The 25,968-nt window shown below is 36.6% G+C and overlaps 1 protein-coding gene and 1 pseudogene across 1 annotated transcript in view; one reads left to right on the top strand and one right to left on the bottom strand.

Moving 5' to 3' along the window:
* SNX4 (sorting nexin 4) overlaps positions 1 to 25,968 on the bottom strand; it is a 64,353-nt gene that overhangs the window by 33,532 nt on the left and 4,853 nt on the right. Inside the window, exons 2-7 of the mRNA XM_019650889.1 lie at positions 23,864 to 23,985; positions 17,305 to 17,440; positions 17,078 to 17,227; positions 16,444 to 16,491; positions 8,337 to 8,392; positions 3,431 to 3,503 (exon numbers count right to left, since the gene is read on the bottom strand). Coding sequence (XP_019506434.1) covers positions 3,431 to 3,503; positions 8,337 to 8,392; positions 16,444 to 16,491; positions 17,078 to 17,227; positions 17,305 to 17,440; positions 23,864 to 23,985 — 585 coding nt within the window. The remainder of the gene's footprint in view (positions 1 to 3,430; positions 3,504 to 8,336; positions 8,393 to 16,443; positions 16,492 to 17,077; positions 17,228 to 17,304; positions 17,441 to 23,863; positions 23,986 to 25,968) is intronic.
* On the top strand, positions 22,005 to 23,511 carry LOC109387064 (RNA-binding protein FUS pseudogene; annotated as a pseudogene).

Here is a 25,968-nt window from a genome sequence, read left to right as displayed (position 1 = left end):
TATATATATATATATATAGTATATATATATAGGTAGCATATATAGTAATAGGAAATAAGGAATTTAGAGCCAGACAAATGTGAATTCAAATTCCAGCTCCTTCTTACTTTAGGGTTTGACTTTGGAAAATATATTACACCATTCCAAGTGTTACTATTATATCTTTCTCTTAGAAGTGGAAACAACCTTTATTATATGACTTTGTGAAGAGTAAATAACATTTGTAAGCTTCCTGGCAATAAGCAAGGTAGCTCAATGAAAATCAGTTCTCTTCTCCCTCAATCTACTTGAACGCATATTCTTTGTTAACGTATCATTTGTAGGTGGTTAAAAGCATGAGCTCTGTAGTCAGACAAAGGTTTAAATTCTGGCTCCACACATCTATTTACAGTATGATATTAGGCAAATTACTTAACATCATTTGCCTTTGTTTCCTAATCTATAAAATGGGGACAATAACAGTATCTACCTTCAAAGGCTTCTGTGTAAATTACATAAGAATAAAAGAGGTGGCTGGTTAGCTCAGTTAGTTAGTGTGGTGCTGATAACACTAAAGTTGCTGCTTCGATCCCGATCCCCGAATGGGCCACTGTGAGCTGCGCCCTCCTCCTTAAAACAAAACAAAACCAAACCCAGAATAATATAATATGCTTGAGACCACGACTTATACACAGTGTTAAACAAATGTCAGGTACCAGTACTATTTTCCTTTTGTTCTAGTTTACAAAATACAAATTATTTCATCTGAGTCTCATAACTCTATGAGTAAAGCACCCGTTCATATAACAAATATTTATTCAGTACTTACTATGTGCCAGGCAGATATTCCCATTTTCCAGCAAAGGAAACAAACTCTGAAAACTTACTGGATTTGCCAGAAGATCTGGTAAATGGCAGAGAGAAGTTCCAAGCCCAGCTCCTCTGAGTCTAAAGCCATCTGCCCTATCTGGTTGTTATGTTTTGATGTCTTAAATATTTAACTCTTTAACCTATCTGTAATTTATTTTTTGCCTTTTCTACTTTCAAAAGAATTCTCATTGACAGGAAAGACAATCAAATAGTTGTATTTTCATATCTGTTAACAATTCATCATCTGTCTCAAAACAGTGTCTAAGCCTTTTTCTCCTGACACTCTGAAGGTTACAAAAAGGCCCTCCGTACGGTGCTCTCTGCATTGTTTGCAGGATTCTGTCAGCAATGGGTTTTGACCTTCCATTTTTACTTTTCTGTTATTGTCCATGACTAAAGAGCCTTTCTCCCAATTTTAGAACACTCAGAATTTTAGCTAATCAGAAAGCATTCACTATTTTTCATTGGCATTTCTCTCATTTATACACTCATAATTTCAATGTGACTCACAGAGCAAGTGCTGCCTTTCCTTTGAAGAGCCAAAGCTATCTTTCATGTCAATAAAGTTTCTGAAGCCTGTTTTCATAAAGTTGAGGATAAATATACCCAGAATTCTCTTACTTGTTTATTACAAACTCTTTGATGACAAGATCATTTTCTTTAAAGGTTCTTGTCAAATATACATTACATACCAGTTCTCCATGGTTGATTACAATTAAATTCAAGAAGCAATTTATCTTATGGCTTTTCAAGATCTTTTTAAACATAAAACTGTCAGTATATACATTGATTTATTCATTCATTTAATGAATATGGAGTGTCTACTATGAGTCGGCCATTATTTTAGGGGTTCAGCAGTAAGAAAACAAAGCACCTGCTCTTGTCGGGCTCACATACACTAGCAGGGAAGATAATTAACAAATGAGTACAGAATACAGTGTCAGACAGTGTTACTATAAAAACAGCAATGACAAAAAATGACAGGGAAATGACAGTAAATAGCATCTTATTAGATGCCCCAGAAAGATTTCTCTGAGAAGGCATTTGAGCAAAGAACTGAATGACAAGAGAGAATAGGCCAAGAGAGGATCCTAAGGGTGGGGTCTGGGAGAGGAATGGTACAGGCACAAAAAAGAGCAAATAAAAGTCCTAGGGCAGCCGGCCTAGTGGCTCAGTTGGTTAAGAGTCCGCTCAAGAGTGTAAGCTCTGAGCAACAGGGTCACCGGTTCGATTCCCACATGGGCCAGTGAGCTGCGCCCAAGATGCGCCTGAGCTGAGCTGCCAACAGGTGGTAGGGTGGCTCAGCTGGTGAGAGCATGTGCTCCTAACAACAAGGTTGCTGGTTAGTCTCCCGCATGGGATGGTGGGTTACACCCACCCGCAACTAAGATTGAACACGGCACCTTGAGCTGAGCGGCTGCAAGCTGCCGACAGGCAGCTGGATGGCGACTGGACTTGGCAGATGGGCTAGCTGCGCCCTCCACAACTAAGACTGAAGGACAACAACTTAGCTGTTCCCCTTCCCCAATTCCCTAATAAAATAAAATCAAAAATCAAAAAAAAAAAAAGTATAGAACAGTAGGATGTACTTCCATTTCCCAACACTCATCTTCCAACAATTTTTATACGTCCAACTTAGTTTCATCTAAAGCTGCCCCCACTCTTCACCTTTTACCTGGTAGACTATTTTATTAAAACAAACCCCAGATAGGGGCGGCTGGTTAGCTCAGTTGGTTAGAACACAGTGCTCATAACACCAAAGTTGCTGGTTCAATCCTCCCATGGGCCACTGAGCTGCGCCCTCCACAACAATATAGATTGAAACAATTACTTGACTTGGAGCTGATGGGTCCTGAAAAAACACAGTTCCCCAACTAAAAACAAACAAACAAACAAACAAACAAAACACCAAATCCCAGATAATATATTTCATTTTAAGGAGATTCCAATCAGCATAACATGTGATCCTAGACCTGGTAACCCAGCATCTTTCAAAGCCTTTAAGGCAAATTCTAAGTTTCCTCTAGGTTACCTGAAAGGACCATAGTACATAACACATTTTCCAGGTACATTAATTTACCCAAAAGTATTTTTTCCATGTCTGTTATAGATAAACTACATGACTAAGTATGATGATTATTCCTAGATTTCTAGTGCCTGTTGTCATCGCAGACCATTACCTCAAATTTAAGTTTACTTAGAATTTAACAGCACAGACACTAGATGACTTAACATATATAAATTATTTCACAGACCTTGAAAAATAGGATATTTTATATGTACACAAAGATCTAAAATCCCACTTATGCTGAAATAGTAGGCCTTTTGACAAAATATACCATATATATATATAAAAAAACCATATACAAACCACAGAGAAATCAGGTTAAAATTTTGCAAGTTGTTTATGCCAGAAAACATTTTACCTTTTTAAAAAATGCAGTTTGCATGATAACACACCAAATTTTAATGTAGAAATCAGCTATTCCTCATATATACCATACATTACTTAAAAACATAATAATTAAATGAGAAGCACTTTGCACAAACATGTGTCAAAAAACTCTTGTGGACCACTTACAGCTCTGACTCGAAGAAGATGTGAGATGACAGACTGTAGTTCATCACTGTAGTGCTTTAGTTCAGTAAATCTCCTGAAACAGGAAACATAAAAACATCATTTTTCTCATGAAAACACATCAAAAACTGAAAGACAAAACAGTACAGTTGACTCTTAAACAACACAGGTTTGAACTGCACAGGTCCACTTAAATGTGGCTTTTTTTCAACAAATACTATAAATGTATTTTCTCTTCCTTATGATTTTCTTAATAACATTTTCTTTTTTCTAGCTTACTTTATTGTAAGAATACAGTATATAATACATATAACATAAAATATATGTTAATGGACTATGTTACTGGTAAGACTTCTGGTTAACAGTAGGCTATTAGTAGTTAAGTTCTGGGGGAGTCAGAAGTTATACTGATTTCCAACTGGGGGGAGGGGGGGAGTGTCAGCATCCCTAAGTCCCGTGTTGTTCAAGGATCAACTGTAGTTCCTGAGAATAATAAAACTGATTCTACTTAACTATATTCTGGCCTTGAAGATTTACATACCTATACAAATTCAAAAAATTTTAAAATAAAACCACCATACTTTCTTTCGATATTTTTAAAGCCAGGTAAAGATGTCATACTTCATGATTTGTACTGTTGGACTAAGAGATAATATTTGTTGATATGAAAAATTACTTGAAAACAAAAACAGGAAAATTCATGGTGCTAAAAGAATCTTATGGTGCAGCCATTAACTCATGGTCCCTAACCTCATCTTAATGCTGTTCAGTAATCTGTTTCCCTAAGCTAGTTAAGTACCATTCTCCATTAAGACCTGAAACTGTGAGACCACTGCCTGTCATTCTCCAACCAAGCTTCAAAGATTAAACAGAAGTCATCAGATAGGAATTACCTCCAGCTCCACTTCCTGTCAGTCAAGTTAAGAAACTTCCCAATATCTACATCTATTATTTCTTCCTTCCCTCTAGGATCCTTCTTCCCATCCAATACTCTTGATTCTATCTCAGCTACACTCCATATTCCTATCTTCTAACTTTCTCTCTACAAGCTCCTTCTGATTAGAACATCAATTAATTTAGGGTCTCTCCTAAATTAAAACACACACACACACACACACACACTCACACACACACACACACTCTTGACAACACACCCAACTATTGACACCTTCTCAATACCCAGCCTTTCACAGCCACACTTTTACAAGGCATTACCTCTCTAGCAATAACCACTTCCCTTCCCATTCACTGCTCAGCCCACTACAATCTAGTTTTGCCTCCAGCACTTCAGTGGAGAGATATTCCTGACAAAGTCAACTACTATTTTCATGTTGTTAAAATCCACTAATATACTTTAGTTCTCATCTTACTCGATCCTTCCAGCAGTGTAACAGCTCACCTCGCCCTCCTCAAAAATTTGTTCCTTTGACATCAGTGTCATTTTCTTATGATTTTTCTTTAATTCTCTAGTAATTCCTAAAGACTCTTTTGCAATACTCACTTCCTTCACCCATCTCTTACACCCCAACTTTGAGTGCAAAGAACTCCTGAAGTGTTTGTTAAAAACACTGAGAGCCTCTCAGGATGACAGGCTATGAGTAACTCGCACAACTACACACAGAGGCTCTAGTGAGATTCAGGAATCTGAATTTATAACGATGATTCAAATGCTGGTAATCTTCAGATGACACTTTGGAAAATACTCTAAAAGTGTTGGCTTCTTTAGGATTCAGTCCTAGGTCCTTAGTCATCTTAAAATCAATAGTTCAATCTACACACTCTGTGTGACTTATCACTCATAAAGCTTCACAATTATAATCAACATACTGCTAAATTCCAAATTTCTATCTCCAGCTCCAACTCTCTCTCCTAAACACCAGATCTACAATATAAAGCCAACCGATTAGCAGCCATTTGTATGTGCTCATATCCAAAGCTCAACTTATCCTCCCCTGTCCTCCCAAATGTCTCTCCTATGTTCCCTAGCACTTTAAAGAAGGAAACCTGGGTACCATCTGTACTTACTTCCTCTCTCCTCATCCCATATGTTCTACAAAACACTCTCCTAAATATTTCCAGAATATTGTCTAAATATTGCCACATAAAAGTAGAAGACTCGAGGTCTTCTCATCACTGGTCTTAACAGTCTATTTTGAAGAAAGATAAACATGTATGAAGCAAGTATCATTTTGACAGTCCTTCTGAAACAATCTTTCTGGTTTTCTATTCTAGATTTTAAGAAAAGATGGAATACAAGTATTTTAGTGATGTAAACTATTTTAATAATGGTATGAATAATAATTAATCTATTGGGCCAGCTAGACCTAGAACAGATTCTGTACATTAAGAATCTGTTATAACAGTGATGTAGACAATTCTCTTATCTAGAACTTAAGACAAATTCTATTACTAGTTATATATTATACATTTTAACAAGAACTTAGAAGCAAAAAACTGCCTTGGTTATATTATTGGTCATATCACATTGAAAATTTCATACAGTCATGGGCCACTTAATGACAGGGATACAGTTCCAAGAAATACGTTGTTAGGTGATTTTATCATTGTGCAGACATCACAGAGTGTACTTAACCCAAAACTCAATGGTATAGCTTATTGCTCTTAGGCTACAAGCCTGTACAGCACATCACTATATAAAACACAAGATTAAATCAAGTGCTAGAGAAAATAATCCAATCAACAGATGCTGTGAGCATGAGGTGTATGAAGCTGCTGCCAGCATAACATGGCACACTCTTTCACAGCAAACTTTTTTTTTTGTATGTAGAAAGTACACTCTAAAATAACAATAAAAAGTATAGCATGGTAAATACATATGCCAGTAACATAGGTGTTTATTATCATTACCAAGTATTATGTACTGTACATAATTGTATGTGCTATACTTTTATGTGACTGACCGTGCAGGTTTGTTTATACCAGTATCACCACAAATATGTTTATAATGCCTTATGACATTTAAGATGGCTCCAATATCACTAGGAGATACGAACTTTTCAGCTCCATTATAATCTCATGGGACCACTATTATATACGCAGTCCATTGATGACTGAAACGTTATGTGGTGCATGACTGTATATAGTATGAATATTAAATAAAATTTAGCAATCTCGAGAACCTGGTTAGGTCAGAAAAGACAAACATTCAATTGATAAAATATTGATATATTAATTATTAAATTAATTTAATATATATTAAAATATTAATTTAAAAAGTCTCATCTACATGCTTCTCTAGTGAAAGTACATCCATCAATGTCATAAGCTTTGCTTATAAGGTCTTCCAAAGTTATTTTTGAAGGGTGACATAACTTCAGTTCTTAACCTAGGGAACATCGCTTATGTATCATGGATGTCATAACTCTTAAAAAAAAAAACCTCTGTAGAACCTTAACTGCTGCATATCACAACGTGAAAGAAGCCAATCTGAAAAGGCTACATACAGTATAATATGACTTTCCGGAAAAGGTAAAACTATGGTGACAGTAAAAAGATCAGTAGTTGCCAGGACTAACTGGCAGGGAGGGATAAATAGGCAGGGAAAAGAGGATTTTTAGGGCAGTGAAAATACTTTGTATGATACTATAATGATGCATACATGTCATTATACATTTGTCCAAACCCATATAATGTACAACACTAAGAGTGAATCCTAATGTCAACTATGGACTTTGGGTGATAATGAAGTGTCAATCAATGTAGGTTCCTCGATTTTAACAAATGTATCCTCTGGTGAGGGATGCTGATAGAGTGGGAGAGGCTGTGCGTGCAGATCTGGGGACTGACTGTTCATGTGTAGGGCAGATGGCATATGGGAGGGAGCTCTGTACTTTCTGCTGATTTTGCTGTGAACCTAAAACCAAAAAATAAAAAATAAAGTCTCTCTCTCTCTCTCTCTCTCTCTCTATATATATATATATATATATAAAATCTCAATGGTTACTATCAATTTCCTAATTAACAAAACTTTAAAATATTTATTATTTTATACTCAAAATGTATATTAAAAAACCAGAGGCATTATACTAATGTATTATGGTTTATAAAGTCAGGCATAATAGGCTATCAGACTATGCAAACTTGGCCTTTGTCTGCTAAGTACTTACACTACGTAGAAATTAATGCTGAAGGCCCACCTGGAGAAACTCAAACAGACCTCATAAACTTAGTCTTTAAAAATGGAAAGGCCTCAACTGCCGAAGTACATTTCTAAATGAAAAACTCAGCTAAACCAAATGCCAGGTAAAAGTCCATATAATGAAGAGCCTGAATTATCCACCAAATTCTGAGAATGAGCAAAACCAAATCTTAAGAAATACCTAGGTCCCATCCTAAGAAAAGTTATTTCTGAATATACTAGCTTCCTTTAATGTAGAAATGCTCTCACAAACACCAAACTGACATTAATGAAGTCAAATAATTGTCATGTAAATATATCTCTGTGTGAGATTATTATACTAGTATACATTTATCTATCAAGTTTTCTCCATATGCAAACTAGAAAGTTTATTAAAATGTATATAATATATAATCTTATCTTGAGCTTTGTACATTTTTGACAACCAAAGTCATATGAGAAAAGCTATTTTATATGAAATTCAAATTGCTTTTCTCACTTTTCTTATATCTTCAACAACATTTAATAAATCCTTCTAGAAAAAAAGCAGTGGTTTAAACTTTCTAAAACTTCAGACACTTATAACCTTCAATCCAATAAAGTCACCAAATTTCAAAATCAGTTTGAGACTATGAAAGGATTTCACTAAATGTGAATTACTATTTAAAATATTTAGCAAATAAAGTGCATACATTCAGAAATGAAAAATTAAATAGATTGATAAACACAATTCAAAACAACATTGTAACTGTTATTAAAACAAAACCTTACTTGTCTGGGTTTTTCACTCTGAATGTTGCATTAAGCGCTTTTAACCTGGAGTCTGCCTGGAAAAAATAATTTATTCACTTAATACAATTATATTTCAGGGTAAATCCAAACAGTTTTATTTTCCTTTTAGAATTAAGATGCTCAAGTACAGTTTTCTTCATATCATTTGTGTCAAACACATTCAACATACCTAAAAAAACAACTTGGCAGTTATTTTTGAAAACACTACAAAAATGTTACAAATTAAACTGAATACATGGCATTCAATAATATCAAACAACTGTAAACACTAACATGCTAATAGGCACATAGCTCTGCATTACTGTAATTCAGACTAGATCGTGTGAAAAAAGTTTACTTTTTCTCTAAATCAAGAAAAGCAATAATCTATATATATAAACTAAATAAAAGTACTGCTTTGAAGCTTGTGCATTTACTGAAGGTAGTTTTCTCAGATGGAATCCAAACCAAATGTACATTGGTTTTTCTCATTTTCCTGATCAGTATTTTAGAAAAGAAATATGGACATGCCTGTACTAAAGTAATACTGTATTAAAGTAAAACAAGCTTATAGATAATATCAAAGTACTTTCTAGCTGGCAGAAAATGTTACAAGACAACACAACTTTTAAACTATCTTTCCTTATTTCTAGATAACTGCTGTCAAAGGAGGGACAGAGGGATCAACACTAAATAACAATTCCAATGTATAAATATATAGTTAATATATCCAAATCCTACCCTAAGATCTCATAAAAAGAAAACAAACAACCAACCAAAAAAACACACTAAATTACTTTTCGGACCAAGCACAGAAACTATAGGGTTCAGTAACAGGTAGCTCAATCAGGAATCGATTTCATAATGTGGTTTAGTTTTTTAAATCCCAATCAGCTTGAAAATTTTATATTATTCCAACTTCCAATCCATAATTACAAATATTCCCAAAATAATAAAACAAACAAAACAAAGCAAAAATACTAGGGCTCCCCATATTACCTGGCTAAGAAAATTTTAAAATGCAACAAATATGCTACCCGATAAACTCAGCCTCCTAGAACTTCAGACCAAAAGAAATTCAGAGGCATGAAGAATATCTAAAGAAGCTTAATTTGTCACTGATTTCAGTGTATTCTCTTATTTCTAAAATTAGCATTTTACTAATTCTTGATCTTTCTTACATCTCAAGGGCAAATGAGCTAATGAAAAAGTCCTTACAAATAATAGCACCTATGAATTTAAGTCATGTTACTTCCTAATGTTCTTTAAATTAATTAAAATCACTAAACAGTATTAATGACTTTACAGTCACATGCAAATATGATTCTTTAAATGAGGATGAAATTCCATAAAAACCATCAGTAAAAAAGAAAATTTTCATTTGTACCTTTTCTTGAATCTCATACTTCTTAATACCACCAATTTATTTTTTATTTTTAATATCACCAATTTATCAATTTAGAAGTCATATAAAATGTAAACTATCCTAACCTTTGCTTACCAAACATTGTCAGGTCAGGTCCATCACAACACTCAACTCAATCTGCTTCATTATCTCACAAGATTCCATACAAAGAGAAGTTGCCTAAAATGTCACCAAACCAGAAACTTCTCCCCAAAGCTATAGCTCTAAAAACTACTTGGACTGTTCTAAATCTGACACATTATCATTGATCTTATCAGATTCCCCATTAAAAATCTAAAGAAGCCCTTCCAGAAGTACAGATTTCCAGATATAAAATAAGTTGCGAGGATGTAATGTACAGCATAGAAATAGAGTAAAAAATATCATAACTATGTACAGTGACAGACACCAGACTTACTGTGGTAATCACTTTGTAAGGTATATAAATTCTGAGTCACTATATTGTACACCTGAAACTAATATAATATTGCATATCAACTATAATTAGAAATAAATTAATTTTAAAAATAGAATTTAAAAGCCCTACAACATTGTTTCATACCACCCTAATTTTATTTCCTTTAACACATCAATACCTGAAATTATCTTAATTGTTTCTTAGCTGTCCACTAGAATATGAGTCATCCATAAAAAACACAATGTGAATGGTGCTCCCTGGAGTTGCACAAAGACTGCCATGGCAATACTTTAATCTGCTTTCTACTTTGTTCGTTGCTGTATCCCAAAGCCTCACAATGCCTAGCACAATAGAGACATGTAATACAGGGTGTGATCACAAAATACGCTGAATGCTGCTGCTGAGTGCCATCCAATGAATAGGCAAGGATCTTCAATACGGAATCGGAGTGTCAAACCTTAGTAACTGTGTAACAAGTTTCAACTTGTTCAGTGCAGTCAGTTGGGTGTGAGCTATGGTTGAGAGAAGGCGTTTTAAGTGTGCCATAAATCATCGCCCATCATGACAACACTGTGTCACACATCACTTCTGGTGTACTGCAATTTCTGTCATCTAAAAACATTACGGTGTGTCTTCATCTGCCTTATTCACCGGATCTGGCACCGTGCATATTTCTGGTTCTTCCCCAAAGTCAAAATGATTCAGGACATCGAGGCAGCCATGACAGTGCATCTAAAGACATTCACAAAAGACGACTTCCAGAACTGCTTTAGAAAGTGACAAGAATGATGGGATAAGTGTGTTCGAAGTGAGGGGTAGTATTTTGAGGGGGACTAATGGCAATGTGTCTTTTACCGGAATAAATTTTTTAAAACATTCACCGCATTTTTTTTATCACACCTTGTAAGTTATTGGCTGAATGGAAAATTAGCCTATTCTATATAGCCCTAAATTATACCCTTTCCCATGTTCTCCTTTATTTTTTTATTAATTTTTTTTACTATTATTATTGGTTTCAGGTGTACAAAACAATGTAATGGTTAGACATTTTACCCCTCACAAAGTGATAACCTTCCTCCCCCAATCTACTGCCCCTCTGACATCATAGATACTTATTCCCATGTTCTCCTTTAAAACCTACCTCCCTCTCCCTTTCCAATTCCTATTATATACTTTCCTTTCCCTGTCCTGGACCTTATCTTTCCTTTATTTCATTTCCTGATTCTTACCTTCCTCCAAACCTTGCCTAGTAAACCACCACCCAGGTTGGCCTCTCTCTAACATAGGCCCTCTAGGTTGACTCCATCTCAGGTTTTTTATTATTCAGGACTCAGCTCAAATATTACTTCTTCAACCATGTGACCTAGCTTGCTCAGGACAGTCCTGGTTTATACCTGTTGTCCTAGTCTAATTTTTAATAGTGCCCCTTTTCACTCTCAAAAGTACCTCCATTTTGTCACCTATCTCAAAATAACCCTTGGGAAAAAAATCTCTGCTGTCATACTCTTACACAGAGATGGTTTATTTCCTTTATATCACTTACAACTACTTTAAAGCACCTTATTTAAATGTTAATGTCTCCAACTACTAAAATACATATGCCATAAGAACATGGAGCTTATGAATGTTTCTAGATCATTCGCTAATGTATTTACAGCACTTAGTGTACCTGACACTCTGTGGGTACCCAGCATTTAGAATCTCTACATTAGCTCTCTTGGAGTTCCTGTACAATACACAGATTAAGAGAGATCCTAAGGGCTCAGATCCCATCTCTGGCAGTCTCTGCTCCACGCAACAGACAGATTTGGGATTCTCCTGAGTCAGCTGAAATTCATTTAAGGTTCTCCTTTCACTAAATTGATTAATATGAGTATTATATAAATATTCAAGAAAAAAGGAATGCCAATATACAGTAGTGATGAAAAGATTTGTTGTTCATGCTTGTGTTAAATAAAACACGGATAAAAACAAACTAAATTTTTATAATTATCTTGCTGGGAATAATAATTAATCTAAGATTTAAGAAAATATTAATCTAGTAGGCTCAAACTAGAGATTAAATTAAAAATGTCTGAAAAAAGAAAAATTAAAGTAAGCTGACATTTCATTTCGAGGAATGACAATCCAAAAGCCACGGTCAAATATTCTTATAAAAGTATAAATATTTGGTCTGATTCAGAATGATCTCATTTTCACTGAAACTTGTCAATGGTTTCCAACACTTCGTTTACCAACCATTTATATATATATATTAATTACACAGCTAATAGGTGAAAAGGGAGGTAATGTGGGATGGTAATCAACAAGGGCTTTGATTTAGGCCTAGATTTGGATTCAGACTCCATCATTTATTAACTATGTGATCTTGGGTAAGTCATTTTCTAGAGTTCCTCATCTAAAAGATGGGAATAATAATGAACTAACCTCAAAAGTACTAAGGCAATACTTACTGGAAAAAACAAATACAGTATATTATAGTGCAATGAGTAGCACACAGTAAACATATAATTATAATGCTAATAATATTCAGATAAGATATTCCTTTAGGTTCTAAAAACTTTTTATTTTTATTTTTATTTTTTACCATTTTGACACTTTCTAAAATTATCTTCCTAAAAAATACTCCTACTTTTCTTTATCACCTTGCAGCAATGGTTGTCAAATTTTAGGTTAGTGGAAATCAATATGTCTGGGATGAACTCTAGGATTCAGTATTTCAACAAATAATCCCAACAAATTAAGATGCACAAAGCTGGCTGGTCAAACTTTAAGACAAACTGAATTAAAAAAACAACAATACAAAACTTGGGCCAGTCGAGTGGCTCAGTTGGTTAACAGTTGGCTTAAGAGTGCGGGATCCAAGCAACCAGGTCGCCGGTTCGATTCCCAAATGGGCCAGTGACACTGAGCCCAAGCTGAGCTGTTGCTGAGCTGCCAACAGGTGGCAGGATAGCTCAGCTGGTGTAACAACAAGATTGCCTGTTCAATGGTGGGCTACACCCACCCGCAACTAAGACTGAACTCAGCACCTTGAGCTGAGCTGCCGCCCAGATGGCTCAGTGTGCTCTTAACAACAAGGCTGCTGGGTTCGAGTCCCGCATGGGATAGTGGCTATGCCCACCCACAACTAAGACTGAATACCTTGAGCTGAGCTGACGCCTGGATGGCTCAGTGGATAGAGCATGCGCTCTTAACAACAAAACTGCTGGTTCGACTCCCGCATGGGATGGTGGCTACACCCACCTGCAACTAAGATTGAACACAGCACCTTGAGCTTAGAGGCCACAAGTTGCCGACGGGAAGCCAGATGGCAACTGGCGCCCTCCACAACGAGGATTGAAGAACAACAACTTGGCTGGTCCCCTTCCCCAATTCCTCAACACTGTTCCCCTCCCCCACTTCCCCAATAAAAATCCTAAAAAAAAAAAACCAAAACAACTAGCTGCATGCTAAAAATAAAAGAAAGCATCATTGAATTACGAACACACAGCAAGCATAATTCAATCTTTTCTAGAGGCCTCCAGGTAACCACTATAAACAACTAATACTGAATCCATCTGTGATTGTAGTGAAGCTCTAATAGCTACACAGGTACATGAGAGTTTGGCCCCATGCCAAAGGCCTTCATACTGCAGTGTTTGACTCTCATATCATTGTTATCCTTTCTTGCTATCAGGCTCAGCTGTCAATTTTCACTATTGTCACAGTGTGCCTGTCTCCAATAGTATTATTGACCTTTAGACCTTTTAAATTTTCTTCTACTATGTTGTAATCTAGAAATTAGCCAAGTCTGTTTGAATAACTATAATAAAATTAAGTGGGTCCTATCTTAAAGGACCAAAGTATTTCTGTAAGTATAGTAGTAAGCCATATTATATCCATCTGAACATCTCAGAAGTCAGTTTTGCTTAAATCCCAACTTTCAGCTGCGGGCAGGTTAGTTGAAACTGCCAAATACATGACCTCCAGATAAATTAAAGATGAGTGTGTGTGTGTGCGCACGTGTGCACATATGTATACGTAAACATCACATACATGTTTGTATGTGTGCACACATATACATATGTGTTTGAAGTGGTCCAAAAAGGTCTCATTTCATTAATGGAAGGACGTAAACCAAGAAACAGCCACAAGAAAATAAGAAATACAGTAAGACACACGGGTTTCCAAATTCTCGCCATACATTTTATTTCTGCTCCATTTCAATAAGTCGACTTTTCAAGTTATTTATATTGTATATTAAGTATTATTACTTTTCAAAGACTTTATAAAATAAAACCAGTGTTCCAAGTTTTTACCATAAGGTTACCCAAATATATTATATCTGAACACTTAAATAGCACCTACACACAAGACAAAGCATTCTGTAAACAGCATAGTCTATTTGGATGGAGAAATTCAAGAATTTTCTCAAGGTTACCAAAATTATGGCCAAAATTGGGTTCAAGGACAAACAACTGATAACTAGTTACTAAACTAATGACTGAAGAAATCAATGACTAAAAATTTTTAAGTTTTCTATTATATGAAGAGACATATAATACAATTATATTTTAGTTTGCTCTTTTCCTTATTTTAGCTCCTAACATCTTAGGGTAATTCTCAGAAAACCTTATCAAAATATAATTTTTTAAAGTTTATCTTTATTTCAAATCCATCTCTAAACTAAAATTCTAGTATACTCTCTGAGCACCATAAAGTACTAAATACAGCTAAGAAAATTCTAATTTTTTCATGTTGACAGAATTATAGATACCTAATCATGTTTTTTGTGCAAAAACATGTTTTCCTACTTTTTTTTGCGCTAAATTTCAAATACCTATATACCAATGCATAAATCTCTAGGGGTGTTTTTATAATTACTGTAAAGACATTCTGTTCTTCTCACCTAGATCTATTTAACTTTTGTTACTGTATTATCATGTGAATCACTTATCAATGTATGTATTATATCAATTTATATTTTTCTACTTACCTATTCAATTTACACAAGAGATGAAGACTTTCAAAAATTTGCAACAATCAGTTTTTTGGGGACAACAGGGAGAGAAGGGTGGAGTTAGGGGTGGCCATTTTACCACCACTATGCTCTTCAATTTTAAGTTAACAATTTCACTCCCAAATACTAACTCTAATGACTAAACTTGAAAAGCTGTACAAAAACTAAGCCTATATCACTAACAGATGCTAATTCAAAATGACTCTGGTGCCACTCAAAACTGGCCACCATGTCCCAGTAGAAAGAAGAAACATGACTGATGGCTCGTCATTTAGTTTACTGTGATTGGAAAACCCAACCTCAATTCTTTAGAAATGTTTTTCATATCTGATGAATAGTGAGCAGTTATGGGAGGCACCACTGCCAAGTGGCAGAGGTAAGGACAGAAAGAAAAAGAAAAAAAAAAAAGATGCAAAGTATAATATGAATATAACGTGGGACATATCTACAGCTTGTATCTAAATTACTGCTTCAAAATGTTCTTTCCCAATAAAATTAAATTCATAAATGTTATTATAGTCTCACTAGTAACTAAAATCACGCAAATCAAAATTAAAAGTCAGTGTTTTTTTGAAAACCCTACCCAACGATACTACTCGTTTTTTGTGTTTGTTTTTTTTTTTAGCTGAGCCATCCTGCCACCTGTTCGCAGCTCAGCTCAGGCCGTGAATTGAACCGGCGGCCCTGTTGCTCAGAGCTCGCACTCTTGAGCGTGCTCTTTTTTTTTTTTAAAGATTTTATTGGGGAATTGGGGGATGGGAACAGCGCTGGGGAATCGGGGGAAGGGGAACAGACAAATTACTGTTGTTTTGTTCTTCAGTCTAGTTGTGAAGGATGTTGCTTCATTTGCCCAAGCTGGCACCATCATTGCGCTCTTCCCGGGTAAGGCAGATCAGTCGCCAGTAGCTTATGGCAGCCCACTGCAGCAGGGGACTGCAGCCAATGCCATCGCCGGCGACCCACGGCAGCCCAGCCCCAGGTCAAACTGCCGTTCACCATTTTAGCTGCAGAGGGCAGTGTCACTGGCCCTCATATGTGGGAACCGAACCAAGGCCCTCTGGCATCCCAAGCCAGTCCTTAACCAACGTGCCACTCGACCGGCCCTCTTGAGCATGCTCTTAACCAACTGAGCCACTCAGCTGGCCCTTTACCCAAAAATATTAGATACAAAACGTATTTCCAACATTCATTCATTCAATAAATAGCATACTCATTAAGTACACAGCACTGTGCTGGCGATTGTAAAGGAACATGACAAAGTATTTCATACAAATGTTCTTACCTTCAGCTGAAACCCAGTTTCATTCACAGTCTCCTTCCAGTTACCCTCCTAAAAATTAAAGTTAATTTTAGAAATCATTACACAATAGAACAACATAAGGTACATTCCAAATTAAGTAAAATACCTATCGTTCTAGTCTTCTTTTAGGGGATATAGGATAAACAGGACACATAGATAGATAAAAAAATAATTATTTTCACTTCAAAATTAAACACACAATACAGATTCCAAAACATTACCATAAGATGAACCCAAGATTTTACAGTTGGGGCTTCAAAAAACTAAAGACTAACTTTGATATCATTTAAGTGATTCCAAAAAGTACTGTCTTCAGTATCTTTAAGTATAAAAGCATTAGCCAAAAGAATGATGCAGCCAACAATTTTGAAATTCAAAACAAACAAAAAACAATGTATACAAATTAACAAAACTGCTCCATTCCAATTAGACTTACAGGGTGATGGCTTTATAAGTTATATAAATGTCTAATCACTATGTTGTACATCTGAAACTGATATAATATTATGTCAACTGCAATTGAAAAATGAAAACATTTTTTTAAGTATTCCACAATTTAAAATTTAAAAAAATTCCAAATCAAATGAATTTTTTTTTTAAACTGAAAGAAAAATACCTGTGTTAAAAACAAATAGAAGATTTTGTCTCTACAAAGGATGGGATGTGAAGCAACTCTCAAGAGGAAGTTTTCTAAACCAATTCGTCGTCTTTCCACAAAATCTGGGTCCATGTTGTCAGCAGAGAGTTTATGCCAAACAAATTCTGCCTAGGTAAACAAAACAATCATGAAGAATAGTCTCAATGTTAAATACTTCTTAACTATACTGCCATTTCACTTCTTACCCTTTTTTCTGGTAGAGGTGGCACAACAATATGTGGATAGTAAACTAAAAGGTAGTTTCTCAACAACTCAAATTCACTATACCGCCTCCACAGTGAGTCTGTTAGGACACTCTGACCATCAGTATGTTCCACTGACCTGAAAAGAAATAGAGCAAGATTTCTATTATTTTTTAAAAAAATACAAATACATACATACAACCTCCTTTAAATTTTATAATTCCATTTACTGAATACTTATAAACCAGGCACTGAGTAAAGAACTTTTCATGTTTTAGCTTACTTAATCCTCACAACCACCCTGTGAAATAGGGAATCTCGCCCGCATTTTACCAATGAGGAAGCAGCTGCACAGCAGATGCTCTTCCTACAATCACAGCAGTCTGTGGACAGAACACTCTGAGCATCTGACCAAAGCCCTCGCTCCTAACCACTTTCCTTCTGTTATTGAAAACGTATTGGACTCAAGAGAAATAGTCATATTAGGAAGTTCTAAAAGCCTCAATGTAGTCAGTTAATGTATAATAGATTTTATACTACAGGAAAATCTGGCTTAGCACTGTTTCATTAAATAAAAAGTATTTTTAACTGCACTTCTGCCATAGTGAGAGACCAACATTCATGCTGAAGACCAAGAAACTGCAAAAATCTTGGTTCAAGGTTATAAAGGAATCGGATGCATCCAAGAACCAGAAAATATCCACAAAACAAAATGTTAATTAACTCTGGGTAGGGGGGAGGACGGGAATGTAAAAATTCATCTCTAGTCCTACTTTAAATATAAAGGCAATGCCAAGTCTCATCCATATAAAAGTTCAACTTATAGTTGGGGGAAGTTAGGATAAAATTATATAAAACATATTTGAAATTATCTTGACTACTTAAGATTTCTGCTAGCATAATCACTGTTAGAAAGCATCAGTGTTCTAAACATTATCAGGACCTTATTTTCTAATTGTTTGCTTAACAATAACTTACAGGCCCTCCAAGAAACATGCATATAACCACAATGTGCATTTGTACATTAGGGCATAAAGGCACAGAAGCTAAATCAGTCTTGGAATAAAGTCTTGAGAAAGTATATACACTATGTCATATTCAGCACAAAAGATATTCAATGTTTTTATTATTTATATATTAAGTTTGCCACTAAATTTATTTATTGAATATTAATAAAAAGGAAACAAAATATGAAATTCAAACCGTGCAAATTTCTCTCATGACAAAAATATAGGATTATTAAACCATAATTCATTTTAAAGAGTTGATCTAACCATTAACTATGATTATTACTATTCCAATAATTCAGATTTTCAACTTCAGTGGAAAAAATATCTAGGTTAATATCAAATTTCAAATTATTCAAAATCATTACCAACAGAACCCATATCTTGCTAATAAGTAGATAAACCTAGGCTATAAGCAGTACACCTAGAAGGCTGTCAGAAGACCTTCTAAGTGTTCAAAAGAAAAAAGGCCACTTAAAGTAGGGTCTAGTCATTGGAAACAGACTAAAAACAGAGAAGACTTTCATTAGACCACAAAACCATCCCATGTATTCAATCTTTTACAAATATTTAATAGCACATAATTGGTTTTACAAGCAACATTTAATACAACCCTCACAATAAAGTAGATAATATCATTAGCCCCGTTTTACAAATTACTAGACGAATTAAGTAATGACATCTTACTGCGTCCCAAACCACCGAGGCATTCTTACCTATTCTAAATGAGGCATATTCTTATCTACTTTAAAAGCGTTCATATTCTATGAACAGGAAAACACAAAATCTCTGGAAAAATTAAAAACCAGTGACTTTAACTTTATTCAATCTTAGCCTACTGAACTATAACACTATTAACAATTGCTAAATGGGCTTTCTACTTGTATCCAAAAAGTAAGTAGGTAAGCTATATGATAAAAGTGCAACTCTTAGTTAACATCAAAAATATTGATATTGTCCAAGATTATCTGCATAACACTAAATTACAGCAAGAATCCTATATAATTAAGAAACTCATTCTGTGGTTGTTTAAGGTCAGTTAACCTTAGAGGCACTTACAAAATAATCTACTCAAAACAGCAATTCTCAAAGTAGATATCTAATGATATGGGGTAGGCAAGAATTTCTTAAAATAGGAAAAACACAAATCATAAAAAAAAAGCCAGCTAAATTTTACTACCTTAAAATTTAAAGTCTTTGTACTTTAAAAGATAATCAAAAGTGTGGTCCACAGCCCGTCTGCTTCAAAAATAGCTAGAGCTTTGGTTTAAAAATGTAAACTCCTGGACCCCATCCAAAACCCTGCAGCTGTTAAAGAATTCTCCATGTGATTCCTATATATTTCAAAGTCTGAGAACCACTGTTTTAAAATAAATTTATAATGAAATACAATCATAAAAGTCAACTCAATAATCCTTTTGTGTACCACACATTTACTTATGATCCACCTAAATATGTATTCAGAGTCTAGCTATGTTACTCAAGTATGGTCACTTCTAACATCCAGTTTTAAATTATGATACTCTGCATTTCAAAGTCAAGAGTAAACAACTATAAATTTCTCCAGATTATTCAAATCAAGATACTCTTCCAGCAGTGAAAGTAATCACCAGGTAATTTCACTGCTCAACAGGGTAAAGAAATAGGCAAATACTAAAATATCCTGATTAATTTTAAATTTTATTTAGAGGGCCAGCCAAGTGGCTCAGTTGGTTAAGAGCGTGAGCTCTGAGCAACAGGGCCGCCAGTTCAATTCCCACATGGGCCAGGTGAGCTGCACCCAAGCTGAGCTGCCGCTGAGCTGCCAACAGGCAGCAGGATGGCTCAGCTGGTTAGAGCATGTGCTCTTAACAACAAGGTTGCCAGTTTGACTCCCATATGGGATGGTGGGCTACGCCTACCCGCAACTAAGATTAAACACAGCACCTTGAGCTGAGCGGCCGCCAGCTGCTGGTGGGAGGCCGGATGGCGACGGGACTTGGAGCTGAACTAGCTGCACTCTCCACAACTAAGATTGGAGAACAACAACTTGGCTGTTCCCCTTCCCCAATTTCCCAACACTGTTCCCCTCCCCCAATTCCCCAGTAAAATCTTAAAAAAAAAAAAAAACTTATTTAGAAAGCTAGAGCTAACACTAATTTATGAAGTTAAAAAAAAAAAGAAACTCTCTCATGACATTTTTTTTTAATCACCTTCTTAAAAATCTTTGTGATACATGCCACAAAATGACCTAACTTTATTTTAATTTTTTTTAAACTTTACTGAAGAACAATGTGTTTCTTCAGGGAACAATGTGTTTTTTTCCAGGACCCATCAGCTCCAAGTCAAGTTATTGTCCTTCAGTCTTAGTTGTGGAAGGAGCAGCTCGGCTCTAAGCCCAGTCATCGTTTTCAATCTAGTTGCCGGGGGCGCAGCCCACCATCCCATGAGGGAGTCGAACCGGCAACCTTGTTAAGAGCTCACATTCTAACCAACTGAGCCACCTGGCCGTCCCAAAATGACCTAATTTTAAAAAGACCCACCTTACTTCTCTTTTCCTAACATGCCTATTATACGCAAATTTATCTAGTTTTTGAAAGACTCTTTTTTCTTTTCTTTTTTTTGGTGAGAAAAGAAACTATAATTACAGAGAGAATTTTCAGAACTGACTGAAGATTAAACTAATTTCACCAAGATTTTAACTTTCATTTTGGGTAGAACCACAGACCTAGAGAAAGCCTTGAAAAGTTATAGGGTTTAACCTTAAGGCAAGCTTGGAGACTTGGTAAAACCAATGAAAATGGAGGGTTTAAAATTTTTTTTCTTAAAAGTGTATTTACAGGGCTGCCGGTTAGCTCAGTTGGATCAAGTGCAGTGCTCATAACACCAAGGTTACCGGTTCGATCCCTGCATGGGCCACTGAGATGCATGTACCCTCCACAACGAGATTGAAACAACTACTTGACTTGGAGCTGATGGGTCCTGGAAAAACACAGTTCCCAATTAAAAAAGAAAAATGTAGTCACAATAAAACATGGATATAACTTTACTAACTAGGTCAAGTAGTCCTATTATTTTATTTTACTGGCTATCAAAAAGTCCTCTCATATGTTTTAATTGAAAGTATTTCTGCTCAGTCTGCAGAGAGAAAAGAACTAGTCAATAAAGTCTTTCTATAAAATGTTTGTAACTGGCAAAATACATTGAGCCTTCGCGTGCCTTTCTCCAGACAAAACAATCTAATTCCTTTAACTTTTTCCTTATGAGCTAAAAGACAACTTTTCTGGTAAGTTTTGATTTCTTACTCCATGATTTATTTTGTCTTATCAATTTTACCCCAAGGTTTCTCAATCCATTTTTTTCTTGTTAATTTCTCTGTAACTCCCAACTTTCCTAAAATGATTTCAATTCTCCTCCTAAACTTCATTGCTAACCATCTCCACTTACCTAAGTCCCCTTAATACACTCCTGAGAACCTAGTCTCCATTCTCAAAATTGCACAGGGATTGTATCTAACACCAAAAACTCCATCAAAGCATGTGTCAAGTAACATTCCAGATCCCAAAAGTATTCCACTAACATTCCCTAGACCACAAAACAAGTACATTAGAATACACATATAACTACCAAGACTACCATAGTAGTAGTCCTCTAGGTGTAGGTGCTCTGTGAAGTTGGAATCTTGCTGTGTGTCGGCCTGTGCACGTGTGCACCAACATGGCCTCAAACGACTGTATCCAACAAGCAACCGAAAGCCAGGGGGTCTCCCCCACCCAGCCTGGACAGGGATATTCCCAGCAGAAAGCAATCAGCCCTATGGACAGTTACGGTGGTTACAGCCCATCAGCGGACACTTCCAACTATGGCCAGAGCAGCTATGGCTCTCATGGACAGATCCAAAACAGACTACATAGCACTCAGTCAGCTCCCCAGGGATACGGCTCAATGGGTGGCTATGGTGGTGGCCAGAGTTCTCAATCGCCTTACGGGCAGCAGTCTTCCTACCCTGGCTATGGCCAGCAGCCAGCTCCTAGCAGCACCTCAGGAAGTTACAGTAACGGTTCTCAGAGCAACAACTATGGAGCCCCAGAATGGGGGCTATGGCCCCCAGCCTGGCTATGGCGGCCAACAGCAAGGTTATGGACAGCAGCAAAGCTCCTATAATCCTCCTCAAGGCTACGGACAGCAGAACCAGTGCAACAGGAGCAGTGGAGGGGGCAGTGGAGGGAACTACGGCCAAGGTCAGTCCCCCATGAGCAGTGGTAGCAGTGGCAGCGGTTATGGCAGTCAGGACCACAGCAGTGCTGGTGGTGGCTACAGGAGAGGCCAGCAGGACCGAGAGGGCCAGGGCGGTGGTTACAATTGCAGCAGTGGTGGCTATGAACTCAAGAGGCCGTGGAGGCGCGGGCATGGGTAGAAGTGACCATGGTGGCTTTAATAAATTTGGTGGCCCTCGGGACCAAGGATCACGTCATGATCTGAACAGGACAATTCCGACACCACTACCATCTTCGTGTGAGGCCTGGGTGAGAATGTTACCACTGAGTCTGTGGCTGACTGCTTCAAGCAGACTGGCATTATTAAGATGAACAAGAAGACAGAACAGCCCATGATTAATCTGTACATGGACAGGGAAACGGGCAAGCTGAAGGGAGAGGCACCGGTGTCATTTGATGACCCACCACCTACTGCTAAAGCGGCTACTGACTGGCTTGATGGTAAAGAATTCTCTGGGAATCCTATCAAGGTCTCATTTGCTACTCAGCGAGCAGATTTCAATCAGGATGGTGGCAGTGGGCATGGAGGCCGAGGGTGAGGAGGACCCAAGGGCTGTGGGGGCTACAGCGGAGGTGGCAGTGACCAGGGCAGATTCCCCAGAGCAGGCGGCGGTGGCGGAGGACAGCAGCGAGCGGGGTACTGGAAGTGCCCTAGCCCTGCACGTGAGAACATGGACTTCTATTGGAGGAATGAATGCAACCAGCGTAAGGCCCCTAAACCGGATGGCCCTGGAGGGGGCCCAGGAGGCTCCCACATGGGGGGTAGCTATGGAGATGATCGTTGTGGTGGCAGAGGAGGCTATGATCTGGGCAGCTACAGAGACTGAGGCGGGGACCGTGGGGACTTCTGAGGGGCCCGGGGTGGTGGGGACAGAGATGGCTTTGGCCCTGGCAAGATGGACTCCAGGGGTGACCACAGACAGGGCCACAGGGAGAGGCCATGTTAGCCTGCCTCTTGAGGTTCTTGAGCTTTTCTTCTATACCCAGTGTTACCCTCATTATTTTGTAACCTTCCAACTCTTGATCACCCACAGGTTTTTTGTGTCAAACTATGTAACTGTAACCATATCTCTGGGTCCCATTAAAACCATCATTTTAGTTAAAATAAATAAATAAATAATAATACTATAGTAAAAGACACACCTGCTTACTTTTGTTGTTAAAAGGAAAAGAAACAAAAAGAACCCACAATCCCTAAAAAGACAATGACCTGTAAACAACTCCGTTATACAACAGAATGTATATCCATAGCTACCAAAGCTTTTCCTACCTAACTTAGGCCTCATTCTAATCACCCACCTTGTTTCAATGAGGTAAGCAGTATATGTTTCTTGCATGTTCATGGCATTTCTTCCAGTTCGCTTTTCTGCTTCTGAAACACTAATTTCTATCTTCTTCAACCAAAAATTATTTTCTGTCATCTGGACAAAAACAAATGGAAGAACAACCAAAAGAAATCCTTTAAGATGGCAATGAAAAAGAAAAAACCAGCTATTATAATAAAATCCATTATTGGCACATATTTCAAACTAGTTTCTTCTATTTCTTAAGTTGCTAGGGTTTGCTACATGACAGCATCGAATGACTTGTCTCTCTTTATCGGCACACTGTAACGCAGCACATTAAACTTTTCCAGAAGCTATTTTAACAGGTATCATACATTTAATTATTAAAACATAGACAATAGGTGAAAAAATTAAAAATAAATTGTAGACATTTCATATAAGTGACCAAGAATCTATATAGTAAAGCGTAAGAAAAATATCTAAAAACACTTAATACAAAGATGAATGATCCTCAATACTGATACCTAATTTTTTATTTTACCAAAGTCAAATATCTCCCCCCCACCAAAAAAAAAAACAAAACATTATACATATGCCAAAAAGCAAAATTTTCAGCAGGCAGTTTAATTATTTTAAAAATAACAGGAGTCATCTTATATTCAATTTTAAATTTATCTAAACTTTTTGGCAGTGTTTAGCAGGCTCCACCTGAGAGTCAGCAGCAGGGTTTAAGAAGAAAAGGGAACAGGAAGAGGGGGCAAAAAAAAAAAAAGAAGACAGAACATCTTTCTTTTCCCACTAGAACATTCCCAGGTCTATACCAAAGGAACAAAAAGAACAACAAACACACCACTGGTGGTTCATATGTTGTAGCACGGGGAGTGCAGCACTGAAGAAGGGTCTTGAACATACCCAATGTAACTCCAAGTCTAAACAAGGAAGACAAAATGAGACAATGTGATGAGTGCTGTGCTTTGGGTTTTTTTCCCCCTTTGCTCACAAAGATGGGATTTAATTAAAAATACTGTACTGTATTATAATTGGGGGCAGTTTGTGAAGAAGAGACATAAGTATAAAAATGGATGCACCAAAGTATATAAGAAAAAGCTGCATATAGTAAAACTTTACACAGAAAATTATACTTTATACAGGAAATTAAGCCTATATGCTATGAGAACAGAAAAAGCTATGTGGTAGTGCAAAAGGTTAAATCAGTGATGAATAAAGATGACACACTTAGGAAGTGCCCCAAAACGTTGAATAAAAATGGAGAAGATAAAAATGCTAATACAAGGTAAAGCAAAAGGACAGAGAACAAATGTTATTAGTCAACAAAAACAGAAATCATACTGTCATCAAATGACATTTTTATAAAGTATAAGTTGTATGTTTATGAACTAAGAGTTAAAATAAAAGACCAGGAGAAAAATCATTCAACTAAGAGAAAGCTCAAGAAATTATATAAACAAAAACCACTCAGTATCAGGATTATGAAACCCTCACTGATTGAGATACACTTATTTTTTAAAAATCATAATTTTGGCCCAGAGCCAAGCACTTTGACTTAACACCTTCTACTCCACTGAAAAATTCCCTGAATTCCAGAAGTACATGACTAATAAAGCAAATTATCTCCCAGGCAAAAAGATAATGCACATGAGTCATGAATTCACCCTGTTATAAAGAAGGAAAAAACATAAAAGAATAAAATCAGCTATCATAAAAACTGAAGAATGGCACACAGTAATACCATCAGGGTTTAAAATATGATATAAAATTGCTTATACTGTCAATATTAAAGCACAAACAGTGCCAAGAATAACTCAACTGATATGATAATTGTTAAAAGAACACATTCAACAGGTTTCGAAATGGAATGACTTGATGACTGGAAGATGAGCCCAGGAACATGTTTTAAAGAGAGATACAATATTTTAGATGTATTCAAAGCAGACTTCTCATAAGAGTGAAGAATATCATTACAGAAAGAGTGATGCAGGGCTGGCCGAGTGGCTCAGTTGGTTAAGAGCTCGCTCAAGAGTTTGAGCTCTGAGCAACAGCGGTTAGCGTCCCGGCCCGAACCGAGCAGCGGCTGAGCTGCCAACAGGTGGCAGGATG

The sequence above is a fragment of the Hipposideros armiger genome, unplaced genomic scaffold (genome assembly GCF_001890085.2).
Source record: "Hipposideros armiger isolate ML-2016 unplaced genomic scaffold, ASM189008v1 scaffold_8, whole genome shotgun sequence".
In the NCBI taxonomy this organism is placed as follows: domain Eukaryota; kingdom Metazoa; phylum Chordata; class Mammalia; order Chiroptera; family Hipposideridae; genus Hipposideros; species Hipposideros armiger.
The sequence above is the reverse complement of the archived record's forward strand: the minus strand, read 5'-3'. Positions and strand labels throughout refer to the sequence as shown.